This window comes from Chamaea fasciata, unplaced genomic scaffold, assembly GCF_029207755.1.
Source record: "Chamaea fasciata isolate MVZ Bird 193981 ecotype frontalis unplaced genomic scaffold, bChaFas1.0.hap1 SCAF_7, whole genome shotgun sequence".
Classification (NCBI taxonomy): domain Eukaryota; kingdom Metazoa; phylum Chordata; class Aves; order Passeriformes; family Sylviidae; genus Chamaea; species Chamaea fasciata.
Genome location: NW_027094092.1, coordinates 24,839,618 through 24,854,169, shown reverse-complemented (window position 1 = coordinate 24,854,169; position 14,552 = coordinate 24,839,618). Strand labels below are relative to the sequence as shown.

General features: G+C 41.4%; 1 protein-coding gene across 2 annotated transcripts in view; it reads left to right on the top strand.

Moving 5' to 3' along the window:
* Positions 1-6,163: 6,163 nt before the first annotated feature.
* The window catches only part of LOC136292388 (transmembrane protein 263-like), a 208,130-nt gene continuing 199,741 nt past the window's right edge, over positions 6,164-14,552 (top strand). The window contains exons 1-2 of one of the 2 annotated variants that reach the window (XM_066188052.1): positions 6,164-6,193; positions 6,321-6,385. Coding sequence is in view for 1 of the 2 variants with exons in the window: in XM_066188051.1 (XP_066044148.1) it covers positions 11,456-11,461 (6 nt within the window). In the remaining variant the exon portion in view is untranslated. Of the gene's footprint in view, positions 6,194-6,320; positions 6,386-11,344; positions 11,462-14,552 lie in introns of those variants that run through there. The other variant, XM_066188051.1, reaches the window with a different exon arrangement.

Genomic DNA, 14,552 nt, shown 5'->3' with positions numbered 1-14,552 from the left:
CTTTGATCCCTGTCTCAGCAGGGACCACTAACTCCTTCCTGCAGAAAATGCTTACAGGCATGAAGAGTCTGTCCTCTAAGCTGTGTTGAGAAGTGATGCATCAGTTTTAACCTGAACCATCTAAAAACTTTGGTTTAGCTTCTGCAGCATGTGACTGCAGTACCCACCTCCCAGATACCTACCTACAAATTATACATCCAAATGCCACAATGTGTTTTTGAGGAGCTTTGATGGCCCATTAGGAAAATGGGCCATTTAACTGAACCATTTTCTCTAAAAGATTCTCAAATCTCAAGATTTGTTTTATTGATGAGTCCTCCTAGGAGCTTTTACCGCAGAACCCAAATAATTCTCCTACTCTATTCTAGCTCCACTTTAACTACACAGCATAGGTCATTACCCCTTTCCTGATTTGTCTTGAAAGACAAATGGGCCAGAAGGGAACACCCAGGAAAGGGGTACTCTATAAGGCCTCCCTAGGAGAGCACAGCCTGTTTGATGTGAATTGCATCCAGAAGCTGAAGGCACAGATAAGACTAAAGACAAGGACACAACATAGATCCAAGGTCCAGGAAAGAGACCAAGACTAGGCCAAAGATATGGTACAGAAGAAATGCAATTGCTCATCCTGGATCCTTTTAAAAGTTTGATGGCACTTTCCTGTAGTGTTGGCGCTGTGGTGATTTAAGCAGCACTTACTTGAGCTCACTCAGCAGCCAAGCAGTTTCATGTGAGCTGCCTCTGAACTGCTGGGTGAACATCATCCGCTCCTAGTAAGTTGTTGCTATTTACTGCACTGATTTGTGCTAAAATCCTTTCTTGTAAGCAGTGATATTTCCTCTGAGACATTCTTCCTGAATATGATACTTTCTCAGATAAGCTCCTCTAAGGAATGTTTTATCAGGAACATCCCTGATCTGCTCTGTAGCACTTCAGCCTGAGGGATGCACAGCTTTGCTGCAGTAGCCTCATCTTCTCCTTTACTGCTTGCTTATCTACTGATTCCATCAACTTTGATTGTTGTTTTGTTTCAGTTTTTTTTTTAATTCTCATTTACCCATGTTATATGATGCCATTTATCAGAATTTACACTGCTTTTTATTTTCACTATTCAGATCTTCCATCCTTTACCTATACTGCTTTCTGTGTCTAAGCATCATTGTTGTGTTTTTACAATGTCTAGTATGCTTCTTATTTCCATTTCAGATAACGATATTTTGTTGCCATTTTCAAGTTTTTATTCTTTTAGTTGTCTTTTGTCAAACTTCTTTGATTTTTGGGAGACTTTTAAAAGGTTCATATTACAAGTGTGCATTTTTCAGGTCTCTCCCTGCAACCAGAATTTGGACTTCATAAATACACAGAAACATATATACATGTACATGCATTTCCACAGCAGATGTCAGGACAAGAAAGAAAAATGGTTTCATACACAAGAGATTACTTTCAGATGAAATTTCTTACTAGGTAAGCATTGAGCACCTGGGAGAAAGCAAACATTTCTTTCATACATCTGTTGGGTTGATACTTCAGAAATCGAATAGGCTCCGTTTCTCTGAGTATTTGTAGGACAGCACATGTTTTGGGACTACACTGCTAGGCTAAAAAACATCAAAAAATATACAAACAGACAATAATGTTCAGAACTTTCTTAGCATGTCTCATCCAATTATTATGAAACTATATTAAAATTTTACACTGAAAAATGTGGTGAGTAGCTGCATTTTATTAGTAAAGAAATTCAGATGCTGACTCCTGGAAAAGCATATCCAGGATCTCTCAGTAGTAGAATGAGAACTAAATCCCATGTCCTCAGTCTCTATGTAGATTGCTACACATCCCTGATATTCCAATATTCTGCAAAGGAACCTCCAGTTTTCAAGCATTCTCTTGTAAGCACTTACAAATCATCTGGGTGCCACTATCTCATTTCTACACAGAAATTAAGGCCAAACCTGAAACAGAGAAATCTGAAAACCTGCTGTAGTATCTTAGTGCTGGTTGATATTTAAGTCAGATATTTTAGATGCCAATGTTCTACTAGGAAAAAAAAATTAAAATTCAGTTGGTCGCTGTCTTTCTCCTGAAGATTAAAAGGAACTGAAACTACTATGTAAGGGTATAGTGCTGTGTCTGTCAGCTGAAGAACTGGATACCTCATGAACAGTAAAATTAAAGCAAGGGAAGAAGGAACAGAAAAATATGGTGACACAATCTGAGTGTATTGTATCTGAACCTGTGCTTTCTGACAGCTGTGGGACTGCCCCAGCATTTTATGCACTTCTGCTATGCAAACTTAGCACTTTCCCTGCTGCAGTGGAGAACTGGGACCTTTAGCATTTTGTTTTTTAAGTAACTCATATATTTTTCAACAGTTAGTAGAATCCATATAACTTGCCTGTGCTTTTATCTCCAGGGCAATGCTGGTATCCTATCTCCATGGTAGCTCTACAATAGGCAAATTGAGGTCATTTTTTTTCCTTTCAGAGCTATAATTATCAAGGCACAGCCCATTAGTGGAGAATAGTATGAAGGAGATGAAAGATCCCTTTCATGGAAGTAATGGTCCCACCACATTTCACTAGGTTCAGAAAAAGGATTAACTGTATGTTCTAATCCCCATATACAGGCATAAAACTGTAAGTGCATAAAGACAGAAGCACAGAGTTTTGCATAGGGGTAGGGTCTCTTGCAAACACCTAAGCAAACAAACGCTAACAAATATTTGCTCTGCAAGGGGTTTTTTAAGAGGGCATGAAATCTGCAACAAGCATTTAAACAGTCTGAGCAAAATACTTCTCGTTTGGTTTTGTGGTAAAGCCAAGGTATGAATGTCCCTCCCCCCCCTTCAAATCCACTGCTGTGAGTTGGGTCTGAGATGGAACTGGACTCCTGTCAAAATGATGTATTATATGATCAGCTCTGAAGCATTGCTGTCACCCACCTTGTGAGCAACTCCAATCAAATATTCAGAAATACCAGAGAGTGCATCCTTTGACTAATGTACTGCCAGGCATTTTTTTCAATGTCTGTACCCCCATAATTCCTGTTCATACAGCATCCCCAGTACATGGTTTAATGAATGGTAAATTACTCCCTCTTTCCTGCAGCTTTTGCTTCAAGGAATTATCTGGGAGCCTCTGTTCTTACTAAAGTGAGAGCAGTACCTACAGAATGAAAGACCGTCCTCTGGAGTTCATTTATCATCTGAAGATTGGGACTTGCTCTGACCCTAATCCATAGGAAGAGAGTCAGTCACCTGTGGCAGCTTGCAATACCTGTTGACTGTAAATTGCAGAAACCACACATGGATTGCATATTACACCAAATAAGGGCATGTGGAACTTTATTCTTTGTTTATTACTAGTCATTCTGGGATTACATAGAGTTGGTTTGAAGTGTTCAACACCCTAGACACCATTCCAGGTGCTGACATCTGCCCTAGCCTGACATGATAGGCAGCTTGAACACAGACCTGCCTCTGAGGATGCTGTCTGGGGGATTATTTAGAAATTTTTTTTTGCCTAGTGATAGGACTTTCCTATCAATATTAATGTGTATTGTCAGCTGCTCTTGGTGGAAACTTGTTTTGAGCAGAAGCTGTTGAATGTGGGTAGTTTTTAAAGTTACACAAAGTGTGCCTGTGTGAGAAGTGAAGCATCTCTGGCAGTTACTGTGTCAATGTGGTGACACTGACCGTCATTTTTCTTTTTGCTATAGATTCGTAGGTCTCTGCCTGTTTCCTAATGTTGCAGTTCAACAACACTGTCACTATTCCAGAGGGTGTCTTGGAACATTAATATGGATCTAATGCAAGGCAGTGGATGCTTTGTGGATCAGTGGTCAGGTTGGAAAGATGACCTGGGAGAGGGAGTAAGAGGGCAGGACACAGACAGTTGGCTAAAGCTGCAGTGGACAAGCAGTGGAATTAGTTACAGCCCAAAGTACACCTGTAAATCTTAGGAAAGTTCACACAGTGCCCAGTAGAGGAAAAAAACACTGATGTTAATCTCTCATTAATCTCTAAAAGTACAGGGGAAAGGAAAATTCCACTTACTCAGAAGGAACACAGAAACTCAGCAGAAGATTAATCAAGTCAATATTTCATTATGTCTCAACACTTGAGGTACAATTTATGCTGGAATAAAAGTGTATCTCAGTTCAGTGCCACTAGTATTCTTTCTGGACCACAGATTCTAGGCTTGAAGGGAGCGAGTTGATTTTTCATCCCTGTTGTCAACATAAGGAAGAAACTTTACTCCGGAGAGAGGAGATCACACAATGGATGATAAATTCATTAGAAGACGTTGGCCAGAAGCACAGGTTATAGGAAACACCATAACTCTGCAAGCATTATCACGTCAGTGTCTCCTTCCTGTAAAAGAATTTACTGTCTGTGCAGGTGGAAAAAAAATACTTGAACAAGTCAAAAATACCCTGTAAAGAGAGAAACCGTCATATGAGTTTTATTGTTCATGACAAGGGTGAATTATTATCAAGAGCCTTTTCTGACATCCTGAGAAAAAATCACTGGTGATTCCAAATGTCAGCAGAATCTACTAGCAGAGCTTTGCCGTCTCTCCAGTTCCAAGTCTTTGGCATGAGTTCAAAGTAAAATTGATTCTGAAAATTCCTGAAATCTGGGAACTCCATATGTGAATCCAGTTATGTATCCTGGCATTTTGGCAGAAACAGTTTTCTATTGCAAGAAGCCTACATAAAAATTAATCAGCCTTCATGCTCTATAACTAAAGGCATATGAAATACAGCAGCTTTGTTTAAGTGAAGCCAAAAGTTCAAACTTGCTTTTTTCAGGTTTTTTTCCCTCATTAAAATGATCAAAACCTGCTTTTATTGCCAAACACATGGCTTTTGATGAAATGCAGCTTTCAGTCACTTTTTAGGCTGGATTTTGCAATTAATCTCATTTGAATTTTAATTTTGGAAACCTATAAATACAGATGCTTTCACAGTTTATTTGGTATGAAGTTATTTCAAATCTTATTAGTTTATTTTTTTGAGTGATTCAAAGGTAACCATATACTACATGAACAAGCTGTTTACCTTTATTATATTTTAAAGCTAAACTAAAATTAGTATCTTCTTCATTCTCAAAAAACATGAATTCTAATTAAAAAGAATTTTGTCTTCAGACAAAATAAAATTCTTCACCAGTTTGAGAGTAAAATGGGTGAGGTATCTGATGTATTCCTATTGTACTGAAACAAAAGAAAAATCCTATGGAAATGAGTGAGAATTTTGTATGACCTCAATGACTAAGTCCTAAATTTAATACCTGAATGCTCTTATAACTATTATCTAATGAGCAGGAGGTGCAACCATTACAGTTATGCTTCTACAATGGCTCTTCTTTATTATTTACGCCATCCTTGCAAGTTGTAGCTTTCTCTACCTAGTGTGTACAGGGATGTGCATGATATAAGATGTAGGTGAAAACTCAGGCTGTAAGAATCCTTAGTTGCCAACAATGTGCCCTTTTTTTATACAACCCATTTTGTATAAAATCTCACTAGAAGATTCCATCATCTGTTGGTGGAAGTGCTTTGTCCATTTAATAGAAGCCTCATGAAACACCTCCTACCACAGTGAAATAGAAACCTGTTCTTTCTTGGTGCTCTGAGAACAAGCAGACCATACCGATAGTTCAGTGACTCCTCATATCATCTTCAGTGTATTTATTTTCTTGTCATGTAACAGGCTGGGAGAGGCTCTGAGGCATTAAACAGCTTGCCTCATTTAAGAACACTCTTTCAAAGAACTATAAAGAAACACAACAAAGAACAAAAAATAATGGCACAACAAGCCAAGCTGATCTTTGGAGTTCAGGATTTTACAGAACTGAGCAAAAAACATTCGCATTCAGAAAAGTGGGCAGTGTAGTGATGCGTCCCACACACCCAGCAGGTGTTTCCACATAAGGAAAGAGCTTCAGTTTACCTCTGACATTTTAGGAAGTTTACCTAGATTCTTCCATAGCCTCCTGAGAAGGATTGGCTCAATGCCAACACAGGGGCCTGGATTGGGCTCTGAGAATGTAACTCAAAACCCCTTGGTGATCTTATTGGCTGCAAGCCAGGTTATCCCTCCTACAACATTAGGTATTTAAGAAAGAGCACCAAAGAAACTGAAGGCTTTTCGAGATGTTGTAGTAAGGTGTCCGAGGTTTTCTCAGGTGCCTGTGCACAGCTTAGCATTTGTTTTCTGTAGCGTTTGTTGTTTTCTCTTTATTAAACCTTTGATTTACAAAACATCTTCGAGGAACAATCTCGCTCAAATTATTATAATCACTTTTCTGCCAGGCTGCACCCTCAGAGTGTGGGGCAAACTCACAGGGCAGACTGATTACAGCTCTACAAGGTAATGGGTAAGTGCTCTATCTTTGTACAGAAGGATCTTTAATAGAGATTTGAAACGGATTTTAGATAAGAACTTTCTCAATAAGAGGGATATATGGTCACAAAATGTGCTTGATACGTAAGGAGTGTAACACATTATTATTTTATCACAGAAACATCAAAGTCTCTTCCTTCTATGGGCAAGTCCCAGATGTTATATGCACGAAACAATATGTCAAATTCAGCTATAACTAATTTCAGAAACTATTAATAAATCTCCTATTGTTACCATCCCCTAACAAGGCATTCAGGAATATGCTGCCTACTTGTCTACACTTGATTCCATTCCTTTTCTTGATACCTTTCCTATTTCCTGATAAAAACACTTCCTTCTGCCTAGGGGGAACTGCAGCTTATCTTTATTTCATGCAACACTGAGCCTTTCTTTTGCTTTTAAACATACCTGTACACTTTGCACCTAATGCTAAAATGCCATGTGAAATACTGAAATTTGCAGCGGGGGAAAAAACCCCTCCTGCATATGAGCTTTTGGCATGTCAAATTCTTCCGCTTGAGTATCCTGGGCCCTTCACAGGAGGGGGCAGCTGGAAACCTGTGGACCTCTAAATGGTCCTTTCTGCAACTGTGAATCCAATGATACAGCCAATCACAAGGCTGTCTATGCTTTTCTTGTTCTACCATTAGGATTTAAGGGTGTTTTAAAATGAATGGGAACTCCTTAAAAGGAGTCAGTTCCTGAATTAGGCTGTTACCAGTCCAGGATGTAGGAGGCTAAGTGATGCTCCTTGCTCTGTCACAAACGTTTTTTGAGGCAGCTGATACCCTGTTCAGATTCCAGTGTAGGGTAGTGTTTAGGCAACTGACTGCTGTAGGTATATAGCTTCCCTTGGTTTAGTAACCTTTGTGCCTTCAGCTGAACTTCATGCCAGAGAGAATTTTATTAATTCTCTGCTGGAGTTGGAATGTTCTCCAATATCTGGTTATCCCGTGCAGCAAGTACCTCCCTACCTTGCAGAGATGCTGTAGAGGTGAAGTTAAGAAAGAGAGAATCAGATGCTGCTGTCCTGACACCTGTAGAGATCTGTAAGGCAAATGAAGTAAGGGTAGGTCTCTCAATACACAAGTCCTTCCCCAAGATGTAGCACGAGGAAAGCTAATTCTTACGTGTTTGCAAAGTTGTGGCTAATTTGTTTGTTGGGTGTTCTTGGGATGCTTGAAAAGGTCAATAGCAAATCTATTTTGTCACGATAAGGGAAATGTTTTTCATCTGGAACAGAGATGTCTGGAGGAGTTTTAAAAGCTCCAGACATTACTAACCAGCAGCTTCATTGTCTGGAAATAATTTCCTTTCTAGCAAGACCCTTTAACACATGAGCCAACTACTGCCACCATACTGTGACCACCTGTTCCAATGAATTATTGCTGTGTATCATTTTTCTGTCTTACACCACCTGGCACTTGCATTTCTTTTTGCTGCATTATGTTTTTTAACAGCAGGTAATGATAAGGCTGCTCAAATGTCACCTAGGGCAAGAATATGACTTAAGAAACTAGGGATGAAAAAATTGAGGTAAGCAGGGCCATTCTGCTTGATGATGCCAGCCACCTGTACTCAGGTGAAATTGAACCTTGCAGCAGTCTAATCTAGTATCAGTTATCTCTGTTTTAATGTTTCTGTCCACCTGAGTACTTTAAAACAATCATTAGTTATCTCAGTCTTTTTGAATACATCTAAAGGAAAGCTCTGTCATTGTAATGTGATTTGGGACCAGTTGTTGATTGGGTTCTTATCTCTGAGCCAGTGTGTGTTTATCAGCATAGGCAAAAAGTGCTGAAATCTCATCTCCCAAAGCTAGTAAACATGTCAGGAAGAAGCTATAGTCATTTTGCACCTGGGGAGTGGACTTCCTAGTCCACACCAAAAAAATCCCAAAACCTGAACATCACTCTTTCACACACACTCACTCCTATACAATGCATGGTAACATTTATAAAACTGTTTTTCTAATAAATAGTTTGGGAATGTACTGAGACCAAATTTGAAGGTAAAAATATTTTTTTCACTGACTTCAACACCTTGGAGAAAATTATAAATGAACAATGCCTTAGTTAAGGTGTTTGAGACCCCAGCCTTCACTGAAAATGCTAGGTAGGCAAATCTCCCCAGTTGGTCCATACTTCTTGAAGGTTGGAAGGGGAAATTTCTCCATGGAAAGACATCACTTTTATTTTACAAACAGTGGAGTTTATTGAGGCATATGCATTAGCCATTTTGCTTCAGTAGAGACACACTTTTGAGTTGAATCTCACCAGACAAGATGGCAGTGCATTAAATGGACTAAATCCTTTTGGATAAAACTAAGCAATAATTTTGATGCTGCTGAAATAGTTTCAGGAATAGAATACTTTCTTTGCTTACCACAAAGTAAACAAACAAATTGCTTTCTCATGCTTTGCCCCCCCCCCCCCCCCCCCTTCCCTATTTGTCTATCATCCAGAATATTCTGATTTTTCAGCTGGAACATTCTTTAAATGTTCTGCAGACATTGCAAACATTACAACCTAAAGTTAACTTACTTAAAAGATTGCACTTCAATCTATTTTATTTTATGGGCTTAGGAACTTGCTGAAAAAAAATATGTTCATCTGAAATTCACTATCTTAAATGGAGAAAGTTGCATTTTGAATTTCACTAGAGTGAATAATTTTACCTGGGTGAGGGAAAATGTGTTTTTCTCTTTAACCCTTTATACTTTAGGCAATATTATTTTATTGTTAATCAGGCTATAATTTACATGTTAGACTCAACCCAAACCTTATATGACCTTCTTTCTACCCAGCAAAATATGTACTTGCATTACACAGTTAAAAATTTAATATAATTCTACTAATACTATCAACAAGATTATTTGCTATAAATTTTGTTTTGCAGGAAGGACTTACATTTTGGTTATAGTATTACTGTTAGTTTTATATTTCTAATATAGAGGGTAGTATCTTGCACACATGTTTTAGGTGCGCTTATATATATGCACACACATACATGTGCAGATCTGTAGAAATGAGTGTGGTATGTGAAACCTTCACTGAATTCACTGGCTTCTATTACCGCTCTTCAGAGAAAATTCACATGCTTGAACTGAAGTATCTTTGTATGTGCATAAGAAATTATAATTTCTTCTATGAGAGTCTGTTTTAGGAAAGGGCTGCAGAATAATTCCTCTAAGAAATGGTGCAGATAATTATGTAAGACATGGATGTGTTGTGAAAAGCAAAAGATATTAACCTTTTTAATTGTCAGCCCATGTGAGGTGTGGGAATTACTTTGGTGTCTTTCAAGAGTTTCCTTTTTAACTGAAAAATGGAAACCAGTCTTATGGTACCACTCCAAGGATGTTCTGCAATTTGAAATGATAGTATGGGACCAAAAAACAAAAAAACCAAAAAACAACAACAACAAAAAAAATCGACTGTGCACTGAGAGAAGCTATTCCTAGACTTTAGGCAATGTAATTGTTCCTTTTATGGTTTCTGACTAAATAGGGTCCACTGTATTCCAGAATGCCTTAAAAGACATATATGGGTGTCTAGGGCACTTTTTTTAGAGAAGAAATTGCAACATTTCTTAGTTAAGAAGTTTAAAAAAGAAACAAAACCAGGCTTTCCTCTTTTGGATTCAACCACTTGTTCAGTTAATTATGTTCTCTACATATTAACTCAGCATCATATCTGGAATAATATTAAATTGGAGAAAAAATAACTCCTAATCACCGTCATTCACCTAATGTTTTTTTTTCTCCCTATTTCAGAAATCATTGCTTCAAACCACTCTTCTTTTTGTTTTGCTTTGTCTGTCTTCTCTCATTGCACCAAACCATCCACTAGCAAAACATGCTTCTCTCCATGCGTGTGGTTGTGCTCAGTGATAGTTTGAAAGCAATACAAGAGAGAGAAAACTTTAGACACCAAAGATTATGTCCAGATCCTTTTATCTTTTCCACCAAACTGTACTCCCTGGCGTGATGCAGCGGCCTGGGCGCAGCCCCCATCCTGCAGGCTGGAGTCATGCTCCATTGGCGGAGGATAACGGGAGGAGAGGGCTCGAAAGCCCCACGGCCTCCCGGTCACCCAGCTTGTGACCAGGATCGATTGTCCAGCTGGTGAGGGTGTGGAGTGCATGTCCTGCGAGGAGCAGATGAGGGTCATGGGGATGTTTAGCCCGGAGAAAAGGAGGCTCAGGGGTGACCTCTCTCTACAACTCTCTGGAAGGAGGTTGTAGCCAGCTGCAGGTCAGTCCCTTCTCCCAGGTAACAAGTGACAATATGAAAGGTCAGTCTCAAGCTGCAACAGGGGAGGTTTAGGTTGGACATTAGGAGGAATGTCGTCACAATAAGGGTGGTTAGACACCGGAATGGACTGACCAGGGAGGTGGTGAAATCACCGTCCTTGGAGTTTAAGATTGAATGTGGCATTTAGTGCCATGGTGTAGCTGACATGGAGGTGTTCATGTTAGACTCAACGATCTTCTAGATCTTTTCCAACCTAATTGATTCTATTTGACTCTGTAAATGCCGACAAGCCTGCAGCGAGGGCAGAACTCGGAGGACTAGCTCCTCATCTTGGCCAAACAAACACTGCTTCCATGTTGGACTTAGGGCTGAGTCAGTTAATCTCCGCTGCTTTCCCAGCCGTTTACACTGGAAATTGGAAGACGCCAATATGTTACTACAGGTGAAGCACTTCCTTTGCCATGCCGGGCAGCGGCTTTGGCTGGCGGGGTGTCTCGGTGACGGCTGCGCGGAGCCCCGGCTCCCGTGGGAGGTGCCGGCCCCGGGCCCCCCGCAGCATCACTGCGAGCCCCGAGCCCCCCGCCAACATGGCGCCCCTGACCCCCGCGCTTCCTCTTCCGGCCGGGTTGCCATGGCGCTGCCCCCCGGCCCAGCCTCCCCCCGCCCGCCGGTGTGTGTTTACATCGGGCAGGAGGAGCCGGAGCCCCAGCGCCGGGGGAGACGGGCACGCAGCCGCCGGCCGCCCGCCCTCCCTCCATCCCCGCCGGGCGGTGCTCCGGGAGACGCGGCATGAAGGTGATGCTGGCGGCTGTCCCCGGGGCGGGGGGTTCGGCTGGGCCGCGGCGGGGCGGGGGCCGGGCCCCGGCGGTAACCGGTGGCGGGAGGTGGTGGTAGCCGCGCGCGCTCGTAATGAAGCACACAACTTCCAGAAGCTTCCAACTTGGCGGGGGATGTGGTGTCGCTTCTTGGGTCCGTCTCCCGAGAAAGAATCCCCCCATCTCCATTAAAACCCGGATCGTTTCCTGCGGCGCTGAGACGGGAAGGGAGTAGCGTGGGAGCCGGGAAAGGCTGCCTGCGCCCGCTGCCCTTCTAGGCTGGTGTCTCCACGGAGAAATTGCCCTCCTTCCCCGGGCATCTTCCCTCATCCACAGCATCTCGTGGGCGGTTTCCCTGCCCGGCAGCCGTGGCGTTCGTGCCTTGGTGTGCGACCGGGGCTGCTCCGGCGCTCACTTGTGCTGCTGCTCTCGCAGGCCCTTCCCTAAGCCTGGAGGAGATCCTCGCCTTTCTCTGTAGTTTGCTGTGGAAAGCTATTAGGATAGAGAATGTCTAACCCGAGCCGGCTATTGGCGTGTATGCTGAGGCTGGCTGGACTATACAAGTAGTAACATGTAACACTCAGATGCAAGGTTGTGCCTTCAGTTGTGTTGGTTCGGAATCAGCAATGCTGTTGTATTGCTTTTTCTTCACTTTATGTTGTCGTATCTCTTTAATTTTCAGGTGTATGACTTTTGAAGGGGTTTTCTCTCATTAATCAGTCTGAAACTTGAGGCACACCAGACGTTCCCTGTCTCCTGAATTTGTCCAGCGGTAAAAGAAAAAAATGTATTAGCTAGGTTGTAAGCTCTTTGAGGCAGAAACTGTATAGGTCTGTACCAATCCCGATGGAGGAATTTGGCTCAGGCCTTCCTCCAAGCCTCTGAGTCAAGTAAGTGTGTGTTAGAAGTTAATCAGCTTGTGCAGGTGTTGGGTTCTGGGAAGTGCATGTATGGCAGACACTGAGGTTAACAGTTGTCTTTGGGCTCCAGGGGCTCTAAACCATAAATACCTGCACAGCTGGTAGATGAAAGAAAAGGGGCAGCCTCCACATACATGCTGTAAATATATGTAAAAAGAGCATCTCCTTCTATTCAGTGTTATATTTTGTTGTGCGTTTGTACAAAGTCTGATAGTAAAAAGTGCATTTTTTTTCTTTCTCTCTGAATGTTTGTTAGTTCCATTAGTGTAAGTTAATTAAAAATATGTATTGAGAACATTATTGATGAACAGCACTATGGCTTTGGGTGATTTGTTGACTTGCACTGTAAAACACAAACCTCAGAGTGCTGTCTGAACAGTACATCCAGCTTGAGGTCAAAACTGAAAAGATTTCCTTCAGCTTCTCTTTTATTGCATGCAGAGTAAACAGCTGCTTATTCTTGCTAAGCCCAGTACTTCTGCTGAATTCCTTTTTTTGCCCCACTAGAGTGGGGAAAGCTTGTGGCTATTTAAGGTGAGCTCATTCAAAATAGATTAAGATGTGAATGGAATCATGTTCTGACTGCAAGGAAAATGTGTGTGTTTGGGGCAAAAGTTGTTTGGTTTTTTATTTTTAACCAATCATTCTTCAGGTAAAAGCGCTGTGTAGACCTTTTCAGTATAAAAGGGTTCACTCTTTTTTCCTCTGAGTGGGTAATTTCTTTCAGTGCACATTTCTTTCCATGTGTGCCACCTTTTGCTGTAGGAGTTGCTTCAAGTTTCTTCTAGGTAACATCATTGCAGATGCATGATTTAAAGTCTTAAGCTGGGGGTGGGGATAATTACTTTTTCATTTAACAAGTGGAATGCATTGAAATGTGCAGTGTTTTCACCCCTTTAAAGGGTGAGGAAAGGAGAAGTGAAGGGTAGGAAGAGGTTTCTGTGGTGTGAGTTGGATCTGAATCTCTTTTATGGGCCTGCCTGTGAGTAGTTCGGTGTGACTTTAAAACAAGTTTAAGTTTTAGATCATTGCAGGGAAGATGTCAAAACGGAGCTTTTCAAAAGTCATTGTGTCTATTTCTCCCCTAATTATTGTTATATTTCAGGAAATCCATTTAAGTTTGAGTGTTTCTGGCAGCATTGGTTTTGATGCTGAGTTGGTTGATGCTGGTTACCATGTTGGTGAGAAGGCTGAGCAGTGAAAAGAAAACAGGTTAATGCTAGTGTCTATCAAAATGGTCTGCCTACTTAGGGAAGGAGCAGGCAGAGGGAAGTTAAGTGGTAACATCACAGGAGTTCTACTGTGGAAGTGGTCCTTTCAGGATCCATTGCTAATGCTGATCATTGCTGCGGAAACCAAAGCCTGATGCAGTTTATTTTTAAGATGATCACATAGTAAGTATCCTGTTGAAAAGGTAGAGTGAAGTAAAGTAGTATGGCAAAGCAATGCTTTAAAACCTGTTGAAGCTGGACTCAATTCAAGGTAGCCTTTATGTGTACTTTATTTCTGTTCCCATGTCATTTGAGCTGTGTCCGTGCTGAAGGATGGTATCTCTGGGCCCTTTCAGGCTATGCAAAATACAAAACTGATTAAAGTCACATTTTCTGCTTTAAAGCACAGGAGTGAGAGGCAAGCAGCTCAGATTGTGTCAGGAAGTGGACCTTTTCTGTAAATAGTGATAAATGATACCTTTTGAATAGGTCAGTAAAGTTTGCTTTCCTTCAAGGGCAGATCATCCTGATGGCAAGGAAATCTACCTTTTGAGGCTGCATTAGGAGCCTGGGTAATATGTCTGTCCTGTGGGGAAGGCAGTTCCATTTACTAGGGGCAGTGGGGAGATAACCAAATCCCTGCTTGTCTGTCACAGTCAGCTGCTAATTACTGTCCACAACGTAGTGTCTTTCCAGTATTAATCTCTTGTGGCTAAATGCTGGGTTTCTCCAGTCTTAGGCAGCACTGGGGAAGGTTCTTGTGCCCTTGCTAACAGAATCTCTTCATGCTGTATCTTGAATACGTGAATGAGTTGAGGCATTAGGATAGTTGCTGGTATGGTTCTGCTGTTAGAAGCAGTGCTTCTAACACTGCTGCTGTCACTGGTCTAACCTAAATGCAAAATCAGAGAAATGAAAGGCATTGGGTGTGACAGTTCAT